The 22,661-nt window shown below is 40.5% G+C and overlaps 1 protein-coding gene across 1 annotated transcript in view; it reads left to right on the forward strand.

Annotated features, from left to right (window-relative positions):
- The window catches only part of LOC149150126 (pectin acetylesterase 8-like), a 441,889-nt gene that overhangs the window by 347,090 nt on the left and 72,138 nt on the right, over window positions 1-22,661 (forward strand). Inside the window, exons 8-10 of the mRNA XM_089446085.1 lie at window positions 6,964-7,017; window positions 7,133-7,210; window positions 7,305-7,410. Coding sequence (XP_089302211.1) covers window positions 6,964-7,017; window positions 7,133-7,210; window positions 7,305-7,410 — 238 coding nt within the window. The remainder of the gene's footprint in view (window positions 1-6,963; window positions 7,018-7,132; window positions 7,211-7,304; window positions 7,411-22,661) is intronic.

Consider the following 22,661-nt stretch of genomic DNA (forward strand, 5'->3'; position numbering starts at 1 on the left):
GGAAGGACATACCCTGTGAACACCTGGGTGGGGTATGTGCCTTGAGAGACAATGATGATGGTGTCTATCAGTCATTGGTCTCGCTAGCATTGTGCTTTGATCTTGTGGAGAGATAGAGTTGTTAGTCAAGGCCTTGTTATGTGACAATGCTGGTTGATATGATGCTAGAACAAATTGGTTACCAATCTGACTCTTCTTATGAGAATTCTTCAGATTGAGAATGTCTAATTACCTTGTATGGATTATGAATACCTCCCTAGTTAAGAGGGAGTGTTGAAATATGTAACTAGGTTCGGTCTTCATAATGACATATGTAATCATGATTTTATGTATTTAATGTAAAGAGAAAAATAAATTTATTATTGTTGTTCTTGAGGCATGGGTTTCATGCTTAAGGGAAATTTATTTTTAGGTCAAGCACCCATTGAGTGCTTCTAGGTTTGTCATAAAGTCAATTGAGTCATTGTCATGTATTGAAGACCCATTTGGGCATGTTACATATTGTAAAGAAAAATTTATTTGAGTCAAAAGACCCTCCAAGACCTCGTCATGGTGCAAAGATCAAGTCGGCCTACACACATGGACAAGTTGGCCTAAAAGGAGCTACCTGACCTAGTAGAAGACTTCTATATAAGGAAGACTTTGACCTCTCTTGATAGACTCACTTCACTCACACAAGTTTGATCACAAGAGAGAGAAAGGTGTGAAAAAGAGGAAGGCAGGAGGAGAAAAAGAAAGTCGAGTTTTTGGGACTATTTCTGGGCTATTTTTCTCACATGTGCGAAGTGGTTAGGGCATCTTTCTGTAGTATCAAGTACCAAATTGCAGTCATCATCAAGGGCCGAGTTTTGGGTCAAGAAAGGTCTCCTGTGCAAGTTGAAGTATCAAGGAAGAAAAGTCAAGTCAAGCGAAGGAGAAAGGAAACAAATTCTAGCCACAAGCGTGAACTAGGTTTCTATAGAAGAATTTGTTGGGTAGGTCGAAGTTGCAGAAGAATTTGTTGGGAAGGTTGAAGTTGTAGAAGAATTTGCTATGATGGTAAAAGTTGCAGAAGAATCTTCTGGGGATCGAAATTGGAGAAGTTGTTAAGGTCAACTAATGTGTTGACCACTGAAATTGCACCTAAATTTTTTTGATGATTCCATGCTCGAGGATATGTCAGAGGCTTCATATACTATCAGAGTTCATATATCATTTGAGTTTTTTAACTCCAACTTCTTCTACTCATTTTCTTCTTCAGTCCTCAAATTTCGCAGCCCTACAGGGATATTGTATAAATGTCACTAGCATGATTAATAAAGCCATGTAACAGGCCTAGGGTGTCGAGACTCGATCAACAAGCGATTACACCTTGCATTTTTTTTTACTTGGTTAATTATTCCTGTTTTTTAGCGGCGAATAATTTTCTAGGTTTTTTCACTCACCGCATACCCCAAAGCCGAGGTGACGGCTTGAAGGTTGAGCCCCTAATGCATCTTAGTGTCTAGAGTCAATGTATATTACCATGCTAGGTCATCTCTGAAATTTCGTGGAATTTGACTAGGTCTAAGTAGGATTTTTTAATAATTAAAAATTTCCCGTGAAATGAGATTTTATTATTATTTTCTATGTAATGATGTAAATAAGTAGTCTTAGGAAATGTCTGTGGCGTGCGACTACTCGAAGTTCATCTTGAGAGGCCCAACATTATCCTAGGACCTATTTTGAGAGTCAAAAAACAACTTATAGTCCTTCAACAACCACTTTTTCTAAAGTTTGTGGAAAAAAATGAGAAAAAATGAAAAACAAATGAAAAATTGGAAAAAAAATCAAAATTTTCCAAAATCAAAATAAGTCAAATTTTGACATGGAAATTAATTGGAGAAGAAAATGGTGATGTGACAGCCATGTGGGGCCCACCACATGAAGCACAACTTATTTACAAAGTCTTCAAGGGAAGTCAAAGAGGCATCGTGGAGCTCATGAAGTATCACATATGGATAAAGTTTCAAATATAATTTGATAAAGTGCAATAGTCTGATATAAAGTCTAAAGGAAATATGAGTGGGTTGGGAGTAGACCCCACCTCACTCCCATGGTCTACGTGTGGTATGGAAATGCTCATGCTAAATCCAATGCCCACACAGGGCCAAAGAAAAGATGTACCCAACTCAAATAATTAACGCATGAGTGAAGATATAGTGAAAAATTTAATTGAGATTTTCATGGAGTATGTCTCCACCATACTCAACTCCAAAAATTGCACTTGTACGCAACAGCTCCACTTCATCTCCACGTAGATCAGATTTGCTTTTATGTAGACAACTCCTACAACAATTACAAAGCAGAGAGTGAGCAGATTACAATGTGTCTCCAGCATGGATTGTGGTTGGGATTTGGTGAGAAATCAGTGGAAATGTGATCACTATTCAGCTCCTACACTCCAAAAATGGCAACCATCAAAGGAAATTCGAATTTGGCACATGGGTATGTTGTCCAGCCTCAAGGAAAATGCTGCCACATTTCAGAAATCAACTTCTACACATGGTTGAAAACTCCAAACTTGGCAAATTTGAATTTGCCTTGTGATCTCCTCCCTCTCACCACTTGGTACTTGGTTCCCACATTGGGATTTTCTCCATTCTTATATAAATTGAGTCATTGGGCTCTCATTTGGTATTCATGTTAAGAGCTATTGGGCTTGAGGAAACTCTGTCATTTTGTACACTTGCATTTTGCGAATAAAACAAAGACTTTGGGGGTATCGTTGGTGGTGTTATCTTAGCTATCTTGAGGTGATTTCCTTTCATATTATTGTTATCGTGCATCAATTTTTTATGCATTTGGTTATTGTTAGCTTCTATTGTCATTTGTTGTGGATCTATATTTTGCAAATTACCTTGCATATATAGTTGATTTAGAGTAGTATTCTAGGAGTGAAATTGATAATTGATTTTTGGAGGAATCTTTAGTTTATTTCACCCACTGTGTTGCTCTAACTCATTTTGTAAGCTAATATTTGTTTCTAAGTGTGTAGGAAAATTTTGTTTGAATTGTGTGTAGGAATCCTTTTTGGGCATGGGAGAAGTCTCAAATAGACCAACTCATTTCTGGATTTAAGATTGCTTAAGGCCCATTGATTTTAACTTCAAGGCTTCATCTAAAGAGAAGCAAGAGGGGAGTTCTCTTTCCCATATGTTACTTGAATCATTTATAAATTTAAATTTCATACTCTTTTTGATCCAGAGCTTTCAAAGATTACATAAGCTAATTAAGAGCATTTTTCTAAACTGAACAAGTATGGGGTTACACTCCCATTACTTGGTTTAGTTCCTATATTAGTGTGTATTAGAATTTGTCTTCCTTGCATGCTCTCTCCACTAACATTCCTTTTGTTTTGCCCATAGTTGAAGCATTTGCTAACTCATCTTGTGATAGATTTTGAGGAGCAATTTCTGGAAACTTCTAACAAGTGTTTGCAGGACCTTTCACACACGTGGGGATTGAATTTCAAAGAGGCTGTGAGCACTTTCTATAGGGCCAAGTTTGCTTGAGGGCAGCTGCAAAATAGCTAGGCCATGGGCCCTTTGAGGCTGATTTCTCTCTTTGTAATTTTCAGATTTGAGGAATTTCCATTGGCTATTGTGGTTGCCAAGTTTCACAAGGAGATTTTAGCTTCTATAGTTCTTACTTTGTAAAAGCTTCTCCTTCATTTTTGGGCAGCTTTCTAAAAGCCTTCTCCTCATTTTAACATCTAATAAAAATTCTAATTTTCTTGTGAGAGCTTGGGAATTTACCCCTGGCATCCCTCCTCATCATTTAGAGGGAGAACTTTTTTCTTAGGTGGATTGACTTGCATTTCTATTTTCTAGCTTTCTCATTTAGTTTATTTACATGCTCTTTTGGTTCATTAATCTAGCTCACATAACATTGAAATCTAATTTTATTTCAACTTGCTTTACATTTCTCAAGTATTTGTATATTGCAACCCAACCTAGTATATTTCATGCACATTTTTGGAGCAAGAAAACACTTTTAAGTTTATGTGGCAAGCTTAATTTAGCAATTTGTTCTTTGGAGTACATTGTCTCATTATGTGATGTCATTATATGCTTACTTGTTGCTTTGATCATGCATCATACATTTTGAAGCACTTTACTTTGAAGCAATTTGCAATCTAGCAATCATTTCATTTACTTACAAGCAAACATTTCACTTTTGGCTACATTTTAATTGGTTTAGCTTCATTTACTTAGCATTTTTGCCTCACATGATTTCATGATACATGCTTCATTATCTTTATGTCAAACTTGTGCTCAATATGGTCTTAATTATTCATTGGTACATATTTTGAAGAATTTGTCATCTACTTGGAGCAAACTTGCAAATTTTGGGTCACTTATGAAGTTTATATTTACATGTCATTTACTTTTCAAAGCTTGTGAGTAATATTGAAGTCATTGGTGCAATCTTATTTTGAGCAATTGATTCACTTACTTTGAGACATTTGTATCAATATTTTCTTTTGCAAGCACTAATAACATCCAAACATTTCATTTAGGCATTTTAGTTTTAGATCTTGCACATTTAAAATCTACCTCCAAACATAAGCTTGGTTGTATAAAAATAATAGGGCCAAGATTTTCCTTAAAAGTTCTTCCATCTGGTACAGAGTATGATAAAGTGTGTGACCCTACAGTTATGAAGGTGGCTTTGTCCCCTTGTAGTAACAAAGACACACATGACAAAGACAAGTGCTTCCTTAGTCTCTCTTCCTTGTTGTCACTCCAATTTTTAGCCCTTGGTAAGAGGTTGAAGGGAGAATCTCTTCCCTAGAATAGACATTTAGTTTAAAAATTTTACCAAGATAATTGCATTTCACCTTAGCTAAGTTGCATATCATTATAACCCATTTATTTTAGAGCATTTTCCAATTTACTTGCAACTTCTTTTATCTCATGTACTTGTTATGGTGAATAACCTCTGTATCCATTGAAGTTATCGTTTTTGTTGTTGAGTATCTCATTTAGCAAGTACAACATTTTGTTTTGCAAGTGATACTTTGGTCAATTGAATTACATTTGTGAGTCATTAAATTGCTATGTTTATGCTTATGATCTTGAATGATAGTATCTTTATTTGAGCATCTCTTTAAAGTGCAATTTGTATCTTGCAATTGGTATTTTTCATCTAACATTGATTTTTTTTGCAAGACTACTTATCATCTTATTTTGAATACATATATATTTGAGCAAGTCTCTACTATTTCTTTGAAGCAATCATTAAGGCATTGGTTTACATGTTTATCTCTTGAATGTTGTGTTGATCACTGAATCTATATCTTACATTACTCATTATATTCACTAAACTTGCTCATAATTTTGAAGCAGTCCCCTTAACTTAAGATCTCCTAGAAACTCACATCACTTTATCTAACCTTCATTAGGGACCACCCCCCTTAGCTTTAACTAGGGGAGAACTTTAAATGAGAGAGTTGGGAATATGTGACAACTCCATCTCTTAGTTTGCCACCAAGCCACACTTTGTGCGGTTAACGATTTTTCCCACACTAACTAGATGTGTGAGCGAGGCGGTATCAACAGGCTCTAAGATGTCTTTCTGCCTAGAGCACCTTTTGGAGTTGTGTGATGGCATGATTGTTCTCCCCTTGTATACATGTAGACATTGCATGCACTCGCTCAAGATTCCTTTGGGACAACTCAGTATCAACTTCCATCGACTTCGGATAGAGATAGATCTCAATATACTATGATTTGATAGCATTTGCCACGTGTGCCATCTTTAGGAGCCAAATGCAGAGATGCACCTCACTTTTTGATGTCCCCTATACTTTTACATCAGAGGACGTTGTCATTGCCTCTATAGGGACTTGAGAGGGTCTCTCTGCTTTCTTCTGATATAAGATCAGATTTGCTTAGCTCTCTTCATTAGGAAAAATTTCAGCCGCAAATCTCAACTCATGCACACCATGCCCCACCTTGGTATGACCAGATAGATTACCTCCTACTTCTCTATTGATTCTTCAGAATGGAGCAACAAATGGTAGGCATAGTTCTAGAGTGAACTAGACAGCAAGATGGAAAGACCCCATCCTTAGACTCCCCAAAGACCACCCAATATTATTAAGACTGGTTCGGAGATATTGGAACATTATCAGGCCACACATTCTCGAAGCATTAGAGAGATCGGCTCCATTTGGATCCAAAGTAAAGCATGCCCCACTCATCAAACTACCTCCCAGATCCAAATGAGAAACCAAAAATCTGTTTAGAGTTTCCTTTTGTTGACCTCAAATGTCAGGTGTATGCAACCCATCTCCTTGATGGATCCATAAGATTCTGACAAGAAGGTAGTACCTAGTTCACCCCCCTTTCCCTCAGCCATTAGACTTAGGAGACCTTGACAACGTTGGCCCCATCAACCGATCTCCCTCTCTTCCTCTCTCTCTCTCTCTTGACAGGTTCTTATATCGTGTTGTCCACCTTTCTAGTGTTGGACAAACTCACTTAGTTTTTATATCACCATATCTTGTCACAGTTTTATACATATATGTAGGTTTCCATCTTTGTATTATTTTTGGCATTTTCTAGGAGTTGCATTTGCTCTCCCACATCGTATTCATATTGGTTGTACTCTTCAGTCCCATTGACCTAATTTTATTGTCATTTGTTGGACATTAATAAAATTATCTTATCTTATCTTATCTTTACTACTGTTCATTTTAGCATCTCAAGGTGTACTGAATCATGTGTATTTAATAATCAGATTTTACTTTCCTCTGGTTATGTAGGCCTTTTTATTTACAAAAGGTTCATTCATTTTTCAACCAACAACACTGCCATTCATAAATATGAAGATTGTGTTCTTTAGCTGAATGATGAGGATAGATTTACCTGCTCTCTTTCTTTATCTGTTTATGATCTTGTATTTTTCTTTTACTTATTTGGTTGATCCTGTTTGCAGGGAATTGTGAATCGCTTGCCAAAGTCTTGTACTTCACGAATGGAGCCAACTTGGGTATAAGTTCAGTTGGTGTTTATGACCAATATTTATTTATCTGCTTTGATAAATCTGTACAAGCACCCATTATAGTATTTCATGGTATTTGACACATTATAAGCTTGAATGGCAGTGTTTCTTTCCCCAGTATTTTCTGCCTTACATACAAACACCAGTTTTTGTTCTAAATGCAGCATACGATTCATGGCAGGTGACCTTTCTATGCCCTTTGAGATATGTTTTCAGTCTCTGTTTCTTTGACTGTTTTAATTTTTACATTTTCAACCATCTTGAATGATTTTCAGATTCAAAACATTTTGGCACCATCTGTAGCGGATCCTCATGGCCATTGGCAAAAATGCAAGTTGAATATAAAAGAGTGTACCCCAAGTCAATTGGCAACACTCCAAGGTTTTTTTTTCTCACATTTGTACTTTTAAACTTTTCCTGCACATATAGAGGTTGAAAAGAAAGAGTTTCCTAGATGTGAAGTCATTTTCAATAAAATAATTGGTTGCACTCCAATTTGGTTATCAGCTTGAAAAGTATATGAAAATAACATTAATTTGTAAATATTGTCATAATTATCAAGTGATTTCTCAAGCAATAGACCCGTGACAAGAATATAATTTTCCATTCATTGAACATAACCAAGGTTCGGAGATGAGTATTTCCTTTTAGTGGAATGAAAAATGTTAGCAAAAATATTTTAAAATAAGAACTCAAGTAAACTACATTGTCTCTTGTAAGTTATTGCATTATGTCTTAATAAGCATTTTGTTAGAATGTTAAACAAATTTAGATATTGGCATGCTTAATGCACTGAAAAACACCCAGGTGGTAAACCCCCTGTGAAGGGAAGTAATAGCAAGGTCTTTGCAGAGGGATGATTGCACAAGTCCTGATGGCTTTAACTTCTACATCTCAGAATCAGTCATGTTTCTTGGTAATAGTGTTTGATGGTAAAAGGGGGAACTCTTCCTAGGTTCAAGGTGAACTAGAATTAAAAGGGGACCATTATACATATCTTTTTTACAAGCTATTACCTGTATTTACATAGGGCATTGCTTTAGACACATGCTAAAATTTAAGCATGAGATGAGGGCTTTACTGCTTAGGATCAAGTCAGGGTTTGGTATCAAGTGTTCTTGGGGAAATGATATTGACTAGATGTGAACCATAGGCTTGTGGGAACCAGAGTGGACTTGTATCCGTGTTTGGCAATCAGGGACCTAATCATGGTCAATGGCAGTTATATTTTGTCATTAAAGCAAAACGTCACTGAAAGGCATATAGCATGTTGCTACTTGCGATATTGGTAGTTGAAAGAAATTGACTGAGGAAGTAAGAGTGATTTTATTATTAATAATTTTAAATTAGTTCCATGTTATCCAAAATGTAATGGGTAAGTTTAAGGCAGACATGAAAGGTCAGAGACTTCTTGGATGTAGATATGTAACATTGAAATTTGAAAGTTTATTAAGCTAAACTTTATGGATAAGTGTTTTGTTCCTTTTGAACAATGTAAAAAATGATGATAAGTACCCTTAAAACCTGTAAATGGTTTATAGGTTACAGTGCCAATAAAGAATGAGTTAACTAGCACATTCTTCCCCTTGGTATGTTGCCTTGGTATGTTGTAAGAAAGAATAAAAGATAAAATGCCAAATGTCAAAATGCAAATAAAGGAAAGGAATGGATCAAATAATCAAAAGCTAAGATAGTTTGATCTCTACTCTCTCATAAGAGGTGTTAAAATTGGCAACTAGGGCCAAACTCCATGTGGGTCATCTTATTTATGGCAGCTGATATTTTTATTGGATCCCTCTCATTGAGAGGTGTAGGATTGATCTAAAGATCATCCGATTCCGTCAAGTGTTGATGGAGTTACGAATTTATTTGTGTTATAAGACAAATTGTCAAGACAGCCAGCAACTTGTGTAGGCTCAGAAGCCCAATAGTCATGTCTATTCATCATCTACATTTTAGTATAAATAGGAGAGGACTTGAAGTCATTTTAGGGACACACTCTTCATGTGATATCCTCCTCTCCATGTCTTGGGCTTTTGGTGGAGAGACACTATGGAAGATTCAGATGGTTTTGAGATGAAGCCGCAGTAAGAAGTAGCCGCAGTGAGATAGAACCGCAAGCATAGAAGAGGAGCCACAGTAGATGGAAGAGCCGCAGTCAAGCATGGTAGCCGCAATGATAACGTAAGAGCCGCAGTCAAGTATGGTAGCCGCAGTGATAACGTGAGAGCCGTAGTCAAGCATGGTAGCCGCAGTGATAACGTGAGAACCATAGTCAAGCATGGAAGAGCCGCAGTCATAGTTGTAGTCAAGTGAGATCCCACATGATGATATCTCCAGCTACGGCTCAGTAATCTCGGGTGGACGAAGAGGACTATGTATCTATTGCAGTCTCGACTTCATGTTTGATCTCGGCATACTGATATATATATGTCACATCCTCGTTGAACTTGTTTCATGACAAAGGATCACACATGATGTTATCTCTAGCTACAGCTCAGTAATTCAGTATGGTATAACAACATTCAGATCTGTATAGGAATATCACAATAGAATAACCAATGGCCTCGGCATACTTGTAAGGATCTCGGTTGGATGAAGATCTCGGACGAATGGACTGTGTTGATATCTCGCACAACAGCCTATATATATACAGATCTTAGTGAAATCCTTATGACAATACAAACATCTTGTACAGCAGTAACATGGAGTACCAGATCTAGGAGGTGTGATGAGGATGCAGTGTTGACCAAAGTTCTGGACCAAATACACTCTCAGCATACCTATGACTTGAAGTAGAGAAGAACTCGGACGAGGGTACCATATTGTCTTGGTATATAAATCTCGGTGGCATACCTATAGCAGCCCAAACACAATACCTGTAGCAGCCCAAACACAATGAATAGAAGTAATAGATCTATTCTCTCGGCTCAATGAAGATTATGTTAGAAGTTACAGTCCTGGCATAACTCTGATAACGAAATAGGTTTCGATGATGGTCAAGAGATCCTTGGCATACTAGTAAAAGGACACAATCTCAACATAATGAGAATGATAAGGATGAACAGTCTCAGATCATCATGATGAAAGAAGCAGCATGATGATGAATGAGATAGCATGATGCAGCATGATGGGCATATTAGTAAGAAGCAGCATGATGATGGGAGCAGCTCAGTGACTAGGTGTAGCACAGTGACGGGTGCAACATGAGTACAAGCTGCAACACTATGTTAGGTGAAGCCGTCACCTTGGAGAATCAGTTGAAGCAGAATGTCTTCAACTGATCTCATGTATCATCATTATAGGAGATGATCTATGCTCAAATCTAGATAAGTCAAAGTGTTGACTTCTGTTGTAAATGTACTATCTCTCTCTGCTGAACTTTGAAGAAAATAAAAGAAGAATTGATCAAGGGTTCCCCACATTGGGGTTTGTCCCTGGCTAGTGCCACATCTTGTGTCCTCTTCTCTTGGCTTGTCTTCTGCGATTTATGTTTATGTTCTATCTGCAGTTTACTTTAATGCTGATGTGATTGCTAATCTGGAAAACATATGGAGCTAACTGTGAAAATTGAAATAAATTGCTCTAGCATAGAACATACCTAAAATTAACATGGTATCAGAGCTCAGGTGAAGACAATGCCCAAGCAAGAGTGAAAGAGCAATCACCAAAGACAGTTGGGACAGGACAAAAGGATGAATGGATTTCTCATGCCTCTTCACTGAGGGTGAAGTCGAAGCAGAGAATATTATCAGAATGGCGCAGCGGAAGTTTTTGATGGCCTACCTGAAGATCACTTCATTGGGAAGTTTTGATCTAAGGGTGGAAGGAAAGGTGGAATCCTTGGTTGCAATAAGTTTGGCCATTATGCGAAGGAGTGTCCGAATGGAAGGGACACATCACTTGATGAAGATAACAATCATTCCAAGGACATCTTCAATGATCAAAGGAATGACAGGTAATGTAGGTCATCAAGGAAATGGCCGACTCTTCATAGAAAGCAAGGAACCCCAAGTATGAAGAATCAAATGTTGTTTCTGATAAGATAAAGAAGCATTATTGTAGTGCTTCAAGGCACTTCATCGTATAGATGGGTGCACTCTCTAATTTGGTAGGGATGGAAACAATCGTGGGATTATACTTGGAGTCGATGCCACCTATCCCGAAAGGGTGTAGGAATGTTACCCCCAATTGAATGAGGGTAACTCGATTCACTTACTAAATTTATTTTATGTCCCTGATCACAAGAAGAACCTGGTGTCCATTTCGGCAATGGAAGTCAAAGTTTACAAGGTGGCATTCATCGATGGAAAGGTACGTGTTTAAAAATAAAATTTTCTAAGATACTTTTGAGTTCAGGGTTGGCAATTTGTATCAAGTTGCAAGATGGTCCATTGGGGACCATATCAGTTGACACATCTCATCTATAGCACCGGATGTCTACTTATGGGGCCCTACCCGATGTGAGTTAGATGGTGACTCAGATGCCTGAATTCAAGAAGAGCGTGAAGGTACATGTCTGAGATGTACCGAAGGAAAATCTTACAAGGGGACCATTCCCCTTATGTAGCAGGTCCACAGGTTTGGAACAACCCGAGGAGTTTGAGATTCATGATCAGGAATCTCATGTATGCAGGTGGAAGAAAGCCCACTATGGCTTGAAGTAAAACACCTCGGACCTAATATGAGAGGATTGATAGCTGTCTGATGAAGCTGAGATTCACTAACAGTGAAGCCGATCCAAACCATTGTTTGAAGGTTGTGGATGATAGACCTCTTATACCGGCACCTTATGAAGATGACCTATTTCTGAGAGGTGCAGACCCTCTCATTTGCAGAGGTAAGAGGGAGTTGGATTCTGGATGTGAAATGATAACCTGCAAGCCTGTGAGGATCTTAACTTTCAAAAGTTATATGGTAGTGATGTCGGACTAGATTTGGGAAATGCCTCTGAGTTTCATAAACTCATTCGCGTTGATGTTCTTGGTAAACTTCTGTCTGGACATATGTTTTGCAGTTAGCATGGTGAGCTTATATTTGGTTGAGCCTCACTGGATTGGTGCCAAGAAATCTTCTGAGATATCTTCAAGGCACAATATCTCATGGATTGAGATACATTGCCGAAAATGTGAAATTGCATGATTATTCGAATGCTGAGTGGGCAAGCAGTGTGGATGATCACTAGAGCACTTCTCAATGCTGGTTCTCTTTGGATTCTGCTTCGATATCATGGATGAGCAGGAAGCAGAAGTCGGTTGCTATAAGCACCGTCGAGATCGAATACATAGCTACGAGTATGATCTCGTGTGAAGTTGCATGGTTGCAGAAGCTCTTAAGTGAGTTGTTTGTACACATGATGAATACCACTGTGATTCTCTGTGACAACCAGAGGTGGGATTCGATTATTGAGGAATCCCGTATTCGATGATTGCTCCAGCAGATAGACATCAGAGACTGCCTTATCTAGGATATGGTAAGTCGATGAGCGAGGTGGCTCCATCGCATTGAGACTAATGTACAGGTCGCAGACATTTTGTCAAAGCCCCAGGGAAAGGTCAAATCTATGACTTTCCTGAACAACCTAGAGTTGTTGAGAGACCTTCTTACAAGGGTCCTGCATGTTGCATGCATTGAGCTCTGGGAGCTCTGGGGTGCTTGGGGTACTTACTGGAGCAACATATGACGACAGGGCGACTCACCCTCCCCTGGTGGTGCACTATGTACAGGATGACAGGTTCAACCTTCCCCTGTGACACCCCGTGGCAACTATGGAACAGGATGATTAGTTCTCCTGTGGGCCAAGATGATTCGTTCTCCATGGCAATTGTGGATCAGGATGATTCGTTCTCTTGTAGGCCAGGATGATTAGTTCTTCTTGGCATCCACTAGACAGGATGATTCGTTCTCCTGTGGACAGGATGATTAGTTCTCCTGTCGAGGCATCCTACCCATGCAGTCTGGGACTTATGGGAAGTACCTCTCATCTGATCAATGAGCAGGGAAATGAGGATAGGGACCATACTAGATCTATTGATGGACGCATCATCGTATCTACCGTACTCCCTATGCTAGGATGACCTTCATTGATCTGGGATCAATGATACTGGTCTGGGACCAGTGAGAGTGGTACCCACTATGACACTGACTTCGGGTCAGTAGAGGACTGGTCTGGGACCAGTGGTACCCACTCTGAGACTGACTTCGGGTCAGTGGAGAATGGTATGAGACATTCTCGATCAATTCTTCTTCTTCATAGTTCAGCTGAGCAGAGTTGAGCAAAGCTGAGCAGAGCATAGCTGAGCTGAGAAGAGCAAAGCTGAGCAGAGCAGAGCTGAGCTGAGTAGAGCAGAGTAGTGCGGGGCATTGATGGCAGAGATAGTACAGCTGGACATATGAATCAGCGGATGGAGTTCTCCCTAGTTGAGAGGGAGTGTTAAAATTGGCAACTAGGGCCAAACTCCATGTGGGTCATCTTATTTATGGCAGCTGATAATTTTATTGGATCCCTCTCATCGAGAGGTGTAGGATTGATCTAAAGATCATCCAATTCTGTCAAGTATTCATGGAATTACGAATTTATTTGTGTTATAAGACAAATTGTCAAGTCGGCCAGCAACTTGTGTAGGCTCAGAAGCCCAATAGTCATGTCTATTCATCATCTACGTTTTAGTATAAATAGGAGAGGACTTGAAGTCATTTTAGGGACACACTCTTCATGTGATCTCCTCCTCTCCACGTCTTGGGTTTTTGGTGAAGGAGAGACACTATGGAAGATTCGGATGGTTTTGAGATGAAGCTGCAGTAAGAAGTAGCCGCAGTGAGATAGAGCCACAGGCATAGAAGAGGAGCCACAGTAGATGGAGGAGTCGCAGTCAAGCATGGTAGCCGCAGTGATAGCGTAAGAGCCACAGTCAAGTATGGTAGCCGTAGTGATAACGTGAGAGCCGCAGTCAAGCATGGTAGCCACAGTGATAACGTGAGAGCTGCAGTCAAGCATGGAAGAGCCGCAGTCATAGTTGCAGTCAAGTGAGATCCCACATGATGATATCTCCAGCTACGGCTCAATAATCTCGGATGGACGAAGAGGACTGTGTATCTATTGCAGTCTCGACTTCATGTTTGATCTCGACATACTGATATATATATCTATATATATATATATATATCTCACATCCTCGTTGAACCTGTTTCATGACAAAGGATCCCACAAGATGATATCTCCAGCTATGGCTTAGTAATTCAGTATGGTATAACAACATTTGGATCTGTATAGGCATATCACAATAGAATAACCAATGGCCTCGGCATACTTGTAAGGATCTCGGTTGGATGAAGATCTCGGATGAATGGACTGTGTTGATATCTCGCACAGCAATCTATATATATACAGATCTTAGTGAAATCCTTATGACAATACAAACATCTTGTACAGCAGTAACATGGAGTACCAGATCTAGGAGGTGTGATGAGGATGCAGTGTTGACCAAAGTTCTGGACCAAATACACTCTCAGCATACCTATGACTTGAAGCAGAGAAGAACTCGGATGAGGGTACCATATTGTCTTGGTATATAAATCTTGGTGGCATACCTATAGAAGCCCAAACTCAATACCTGTAGCAACCCAAACACAATGAACAACAGTAATAGATCTATTCTCTCGGCTCAATGAAGATTATGTTAGAAGTTACAGTCCTGGCATAACTCTGATAACAAAATAGGTTTCGATGATGGTCAAGAGATCCTTGGCATACTAGTAAAAGGACACAGTCTCAACATAATGAGAATGATAAGGATGAACAGTCTCAAATCATGATGATGAAAGAAGCAGCATGATGGGCATGTTAGTAAAGGGCAGCATGATGGGCATGTTAGTAAAGGGCAGCATGATGCAGCATGATGGGCATATTAGTAAGGAGCAGCATGATGATGGGAGCAGATGGGAGCAGCTCAGTGACTAGGTGCAGCATAGTGATGGGTGCAACATGAGTACAAGCTGCAACACTATGTTAGGTGAAGCCGTCACCTTGGAGAATCAGTTGAAGCAGAATGTCTTCAATTGATCTCATGTATCATCATTATAGGAGATGATCTATGCTCATATCTAGATAAGTCAAAGTGTTGACTTCTGTTGTAAATGTACTATCTCTCTCTCTCTCTGCTGAACTTTGAAGAACATAAAAGAAGAATTGATCAAGGGTTTCCCCACATTGGGGTTTGTCCCTGGCTAGCGCCACATCTTGTGTCCTCTTGTCTTGGCTTGTCTTCTGCGATTTATGTTTATGTTCTATCTATAGTTTACTTTAATGCTGATGTGATTGCTAATCTGGAAAAGATATGGAGCTAACTGTGAAAATTGAAATAAATTTCTCTAGCATAAAACATACCTAAAACTAACAAGAGGCCATCACCCCTAGTCCCATGCATACCATATTTATCAAAGTAAAAGGGACTTAAAGAACATCCCAACCCCTATGAGCAATGAATTTCCTAGACAAAGAAGAGGATTTTAAATTGAAATCTATGAAGCTTGCAAAACAAGCTAACTATAAGAAAGGAAAAGGCTATTTAAAGGATGGAACAACAAAGGCCACGGAAAGAGTAACTCAGGCAGAAATCGCTTCCTCTACAAAGGTGCTCATGGATGATGGTCTTACATAGCCCATGTATAAGACTATGACACCACTCATGAAGTTCACCCCTAATCATATCACTTATCACATACACCTATCAATTGAAGGGTCGGCCTAGGAATTGTTCCTCCCCTTAGGACCTTTTCTTTTACTATCATTTGGGAGCACCTCATAGAGGTGGTAGATGACCCTCCCATGCCTGAATCTAACAAATTGCAGAAGGTCGTGAACGAGTGTGAAGTTTGAAGAAGATACCTAATGTGATCTACATATGTGCCTTTTAAATTAAATATGACTCACTTTCAATGCTACATTGTTTAGTCTAGGCATGATGGAGTTGACCTCACTTGATTTATTGAGCCATGCTTGTTGATGTTGCATACATAGACATGGTCCTTTGGAAGACATTGATCATGCTTCTCCCACACTTCATTGGTGATGTTGCACACCCATTGGAGGGGATTGGACTTGACAATGGACGTTGGAACCTTGATGATGAGCGTTGGACCATGAGACAACTTGGCACATTTCTTCATATGCTCTGTTACCCCTCCATCAGTGGGGGCAGATAAATTTTTTCAGACACATCATTCATCACCAATATAAACCCAAGGTCACAAGTGAAAGGCTTGTAAAAAACCATGTGAGACCATGTAATAGGCATCCTAGACTTGGTGTCTTGTCTTTTGAGTTTGTATTCATTGTGATTGGTCAGGACATGCCTTGCACCTTGAGAGCCTCATCTTGGCGATTTCGTCCCTAGCTGGATTGGAGGAACTTGGGAGGGTAATTCTAGGCAATCGAAACGAACAAAAGGGGGCTAGCTCTCCCTAACAAATTCTTCCAACAATATTCTGGGCATCAAAACGAAGAAAGAAGAAGGATAAGAAGGATGAAATCATTACAAGCATATCTCTCTCTCTCTCTTTGACTTTGCACGTGTGGATTCTCTCTCTCTCTTGAAGCTTCACATGTGTGAGTTTCTGGGCATATTCTAAGCAGCAGGTTCAAAATTCTAGGCAGCATATTCTGGGCAGCACGATGTAGCTATCAAAGATCTCTAGGTGATAAAACAAGTCTTGGTTATGAAGGCACATCTTCAAGCAAGGAAGGCACAAGCTCCAAGCCTTTGAAGGAGGAAATTAAAGGGGAATTTAGAAATGCTGCTACTTCAAGAAGTTTTGCTCATGTTCCCAAGAACATCCAAGATCAGCAATGGATTGAACCACCTTCAAGACAAAACAACTTCAGAAGATCATCCTACTCTCCTAGGTATGAAAATATTTTTCTTGGTCATTGTTATTCTTGCAAAAATTTTGGGCATAAAGCAATCCATTGTAAAATCAATACAAGATACAATTATGCAAGAAGCATAAATGATTATGGAAGGAATAGATCAAGAAATTTTCATGGATCTACCAATAGAAACTACAATCCATTTGAACCACTAATGAATCAAAATATTGTGTGCTGCAAATGCAATAATCTTGGTCACAAGGCACGAGACTGCAAACTTGAAAATGCTCCAATCATAAAGACAGAAAAAAAAGAAGAAGAAGGAATATTACAACTTAGCATTGATCGTTGAAGATAAAGAAGATGAATGGTACATAGACAGTGGATGCTTGACACATATGATTGGAGATCGAAACAAATTTGTCAACTTAAAAGAAAAGAGCGACAGTGTTGCATTTGGAGATAATTCTTTTGTCAAGATACTTGGAAAAGGTGTGGCAAGTCTTGGAAGCAAACATATGAAGGCACAAAATGTTTTGCTAGTTAAGGATATGAAGCACAATCTTCTTAAAGCTGGCAAGATGTGTGATCAAGGGTACAATCTCTTGTTTGACTCTCGGAAGTGCGAAATCAAAGAAGATGACTTAGGAAGATTGGTTGCAACAACCACAAGAAGACCAAACAACATATACGTTCTAAACCAAGTAGAGCGGAAGAAATTTACAGCCAAGGAAAAGAATCGTAAGAATGACAATGAAGGAAAGGATAAGAAGACAAAAGTCATGCTGAGTGCCATATCTTGAAGGGGAGCAACCCCAAAGACATGAATCACCCTTTTCCATTGATGTCAAAGGGGAGGGAAAATGAAGTGTAGAATGGAGAAGAAGGAAGTGAAATATGGAGACAAGGGGAGCATGAGTGTTGACATCAATGACAAAGGGGGAGATTGTTGGAAGAATTTTTCATTGATGTCAAAGGGAGAATGGGCTTTTGATATGATGATGATATGGTTGCAAAAAGTTAGTGAATCTGGATGTACGTCCACCTAGATTGATACCCCTCATCAAACCATTTCATGTGATAGGTTGCATGCTTTAAGGGTCATCTTGGTAGAAGAAATATTGAAGATCAAAGTTTCATGCCCCAAGAATCCATAGTGTCAAAGGTTCATTATTTCCCTTAGAAGAAGGCTTAATTTGTAATCAATCTGCCCATGCCCAAGTATCCAAGAAAGTAACCATTATGAAAATCAAAATTAATATTTTTATAAAGTCTAATCCTCTTTCTTCAAGTCAACCCTAATTGGTTCAGGTCAGCGCTAGTGAATAGACGTGGCTTTTCAAGATTTAAGTCGCCACTGTTTGGAGTAGCTCATCAATTATAGATAATGAATGATTCAGCCTCATTTGATCTCCATTTGTCCAAACACAAGCAAGAGAACTAGATGAGGCAATTTCGGTCTAAGGAATAGATAGGTTTATATCTCATGAACCTTGTGGCAAAGTGAAGAGGAAAGCATTTTTTGTGTCTGGTTTTCTTTGGCTTTTGGGAGAGGTTATTTTGTGGGATTTTTTGATCAGATTTGGGAGAATTTATGTTGGTATTTCACCTCCTTTTGGAGTTTGATTTCAACCCTTTTTGAAGCACAAAACTCGACCTAATTCGGTCTTCCTATGGTTAATTTCATTCCTAAAATTTGACCCTGTGTGACCTGCGGGTTTCAGCCATGAGATAGGATATTTTCGTACCTGAGGCAACACAAGCTTTGCCCTTGTGGGAGGAACAAACCTCGGCCTTGATGTAGTAACAAACCTCGGCCCTCTCTTTGTCGAATTCGACCCTATGATAAAAACAGACTCGGCCTCCTTTTGTGACAAACTTTGAACTATCCTTGATCCCTTTTTTAAGCATTCCTTAGGAGACATTTTGGAGCAGAGTTTGGAATTTTTTTAATTTAAGTTTGAAGACCCTTTGGAGCTACTTCTAACACTGTCTTTTGAGGTGGTTTGAGACCATCTGTGGAGCATTGTTAAGGACTCTTGGATTAGTCTTTCTAGAGCTTCCTTTGAAGACATTTTTTTGATCTGGGGTAGCATCGAATGTGCTCTAGCCATGAAATTTGGTGGAGAGGTTGGGGCACATGAGATCTCCAATACCCAGAAAGGGTTTGGGCAGATTCTAAATAGTTAAGGAGATATTAAAATAATTATTTTTTTTGATGGAGTCCCTAAGTCTAAACGTAGGGAAAATAGAATATTAATGTGTATTAATATGAAACTGTGTTAGAATGGTCCAAAAGACATGGATCGAGCCGGATCTAATCTTAGCTGTTGATTAGGGACTTAATCTCGGCCGTTGATATGTCAACACGAAAAGTATAAGAGGAGGCTTGAGGGTCACTTGGAGAATACACTAGAGTGATCAGTGATTCTATTCTCTAGAGTGGGGTTAGCTAAGAGAGATAGAATTAGTGATCGGGAGTTGCCGCTGAGGGGCATTGAGTACAGAGAGACAGAGAGGCAGAGATAGTGCCGAGAGAGCAGCGTAGTAGCCGGGGAGAGTGATGCAGAGCCAGCTAGGGCTCATGCAGGGCCACGCAGAGGTAGCCGGGAGCTGTGCAAAGCCTCAGAGAGGGCAGCGTTGCTGACGCAGAGGGCCAAAGGGCTGACGCAGACCCATATGGGGTGACGCAGGGCCAACGCTGGGCGAAGAGGGGCTGACATAGTGTAGAAAAAGCTGACACTGGGGTTTCTGGGAATTTGTCTCAAACTGAAAGGTATTATTGCCAAGGAAATTCTCTGTTGGGTAGGCTAGTTTCGGCACCCAAATTGTACTCTGATATTGCTTAATAAGAAAACCCTCAGATAGCTGCACTGATTTTCCCACATTGGGTTTTTCCGGGGACATTGGTCCAAAAAATAATAGTGTCATATGGTGTGATTGTTTTTGTTTCATTCAGTTGTTGATCTATAATATGTTGAGCATACACTATTGTTTATTTTCAGTATTTACATTGTAAATAACTTGTTAAGTAACACAAGAAGTAGGTAGGAATAAATCAGATAAAGTGCATGGAGGGTTTCTAACTAAGTAGACTTAGAAACTTCAACATGGTATCAGAGCGTGATTGCATATCACAGGAGGACTGGGGACATCAACCAAGCGGAGCAATAGCAGCAGAAAACAACTGTCCTGAGGTGACAGAAGCTGTTTCTAGTAGAGTAGCAACAAGGGAAAGGTGACGTAGTGCCTGCTTCATTGAGGGTGAGCCGGGAAGAGGCAACGAAAAGGCTAAGGAAGGCAAAGGGAGCCTCACGCAGAGCCACGCAGACGCTGGGAGGGCTAACGCAGTTGGCTGAGGAGGTCGAGTTGCTGGTGTCGGGATTGTGCAGAGCCTAGGAGCTCTCATCTTCAGGTTGTTGGGGTTTATAAGGTTGTGGGAATATTGCAGAGTGGAGCTCGTGAGGTACTGTAGTTGACAGAACAAGGCCAAGAGGAGGGAGTTGATACCGAGGGTTTCTAGCTGAGGAACCCAGATCAGTGATGCAGTTGCACAAGACAATCAGAGTAGGGGGCATCTCAACAACGGTAGGAGCATTTCCAGGAGGGAAATTTGGACTCAGAGGAGTCCAGAAGAGAACCTCCAGACGGGAAGTAGAGACTCGGAGGAGTCGAACAGAGATCTTCCAGGAGTGAAACAGAATAGCATCATAGCACTACATGGAGTAAGAGACTAGTATAGACTGGACGGAGCGTCGAACTTCGCAGTCTGGAAGGCGAGAATCTTATCCACACTTGACAAAAATCATGTCAAGAACTTCGCCTTGAAGGTTATAGCTATCCTAGTCGACCCCAATGATAACAACAGTACGAGGAGGCAATGGCGAGGGCCAAGAGCATCATCCTTGACAGCGTCAAGGACCATGTAGTACCACACATTGCCGAGAAGGAAACGGCATATGAGATGTGGGAGGCCTTCAAGAAATTGTACCAACATACTTCTATGTAGAGAAGAATGCTACTTGAGAATCAATTGAGGTCGTATCAGATGAAGAAGGGAGAACTGATCGACACCTTCCTCGGAGGACTGAACGAGATCCGAGATCAGTTGACTGCTATAGAAGCCACGCTGGATCAAGAGTTGATGGTGAGGACGGCCCTGAATGCAGTCTCAGAAGACTGGGAAGTATTTGTCCAGAGTATACTGGGCCGAGGGACACTTCCACCTTGGGATGAGATGTGGGCGACTCTTCGCCAGGAAGAGATCAGACGACAGTCGAAGACGGGTAGCAGCAGCAAGGGGATCAAAGTCAAGCAGGAGGAGGAAGATGTTGCCCTAGCATCTGAGGGAAAGCAGGAAAAGCGGAAGAAGAAGGATCTCTCCAAGATCAAGTGCTTCCACTGTGGGGAGCTAGGTCATTATGCGACCCAGTGTCCAAGGAAGAAGAGTAAGGGAGAGTCTTCCGAGACTAAGGCAGTGCCAACAAGGGCAGAGAAGGAAGTTTTGACAGACGATGACTGTGCCATGAGTGCACACGCACCACTTGAGTGGAAGTGGGGAGACATCGAGTTGTAGTCAGGCGGACTACAGGCGATGAGGGGCAAGATCCTCTAGGTACCCAGCCTCTTGGATTAGACTTTGCTATAGGAGCCCCGAAGAGGAGTAACATGACTGGTTGAGTTGGGTAGAGACGGATGCAGATGGAGCGGCAGAGAGAGCTACAGTGCAAGAGTCCTGAGACAGCGCGAGGCTAGCAGGCTGCAGCAGTGCAAGAGGCACAGGAGTGTTGCACCAGTGCAGGATGGCACAGAGAGGTGTGCAACAGTGCGAGATGCAGGGAGTTGTTGCAGCAGCGCAGAGGTCAGAGAGGGAGCACTTGTCAGCGGCAGAGGGAGCTTCAGCATCAAGAGGGTCTCTAGCCCAACAGGGAGGTCAGAGTTGGGAGATCAGTTACTTACTTCTCAGTAACTGAGTTGCAGTGCAGCAGTGGGCAACACGATGCAACATGATGAGAGGAGGTGTAGTGCAGATGCAGTGCTAGGAGAAAGGACCAGCAGCAGCATGGATGTAGAGGGAGTTGTCGTACAGATGCAGCAGTGGCAGTGGCAGAACCATGGGCAGTAGTATAGGATACAACAGTGCAGAGGATGGTGGGCAGCAGGCCTAGCATCAACACAGGGACCGATGCCGGATGATCAGAGTAATACTCAGTGAGGAGTATTGCTAGAGCACAGTCCTCGCTAAGAGGGAGTGTTGATTTGGGGTAGCATTGGATGTGCTCTAGCCACGAAATTTGGTGGAGAGGTTGGGGCACATGAGATCTCCAATACCTAGAAACGGTTTGGGTAGATTCTAAACAATTCAGGAGATATTAAAATAATTAATATATTTAATGGAGTCCCTAAGTCTAAACTTATGGAAAATAAAATATTAATGTGTATTAATATGACACTGTGTTAGAATGGTCCAAAAGACATGGATCAAGCCGGATCTAATCTTAGCCATTGATTAGGGACTTAATTTCAGTCGTTGATATGTCAATAGGAAAAGTATAAGAGGAGGCCTGAGGATCACTTGGAGAATACACCAGAGTGATCAATCATTCTATTCTCTAGAGCGGGGTTTGCTAAGAGAGATAGAATTAGTGATATGGAGTTGTAACTGAGGGGCATTGAGTACAGAGAGACAGAGAGGCAAAGATAGTGTCGGGAGAGCAACGTTGTAGCCGGGGAGAGTGACACAAAGCCAGCCAGGGCTCACGCA

The sequence above is a fragment of the Pinus tabuliformis genome, chromosome 9 (assembly GCF_031772625.1).
Source record: "Pinus tabuliformis cultivar Carrire ecotype Pingquan chromosome 9, CPIR1, whole genome shotgun sequence".
In the NCBI taxonomy this organism is placed as follows: Eukaryota; Viridiplantae; Streptophyta; class Pinopsida; order Pinales; family Pinaceae; genus Pinus; species Pinus tabuliformis.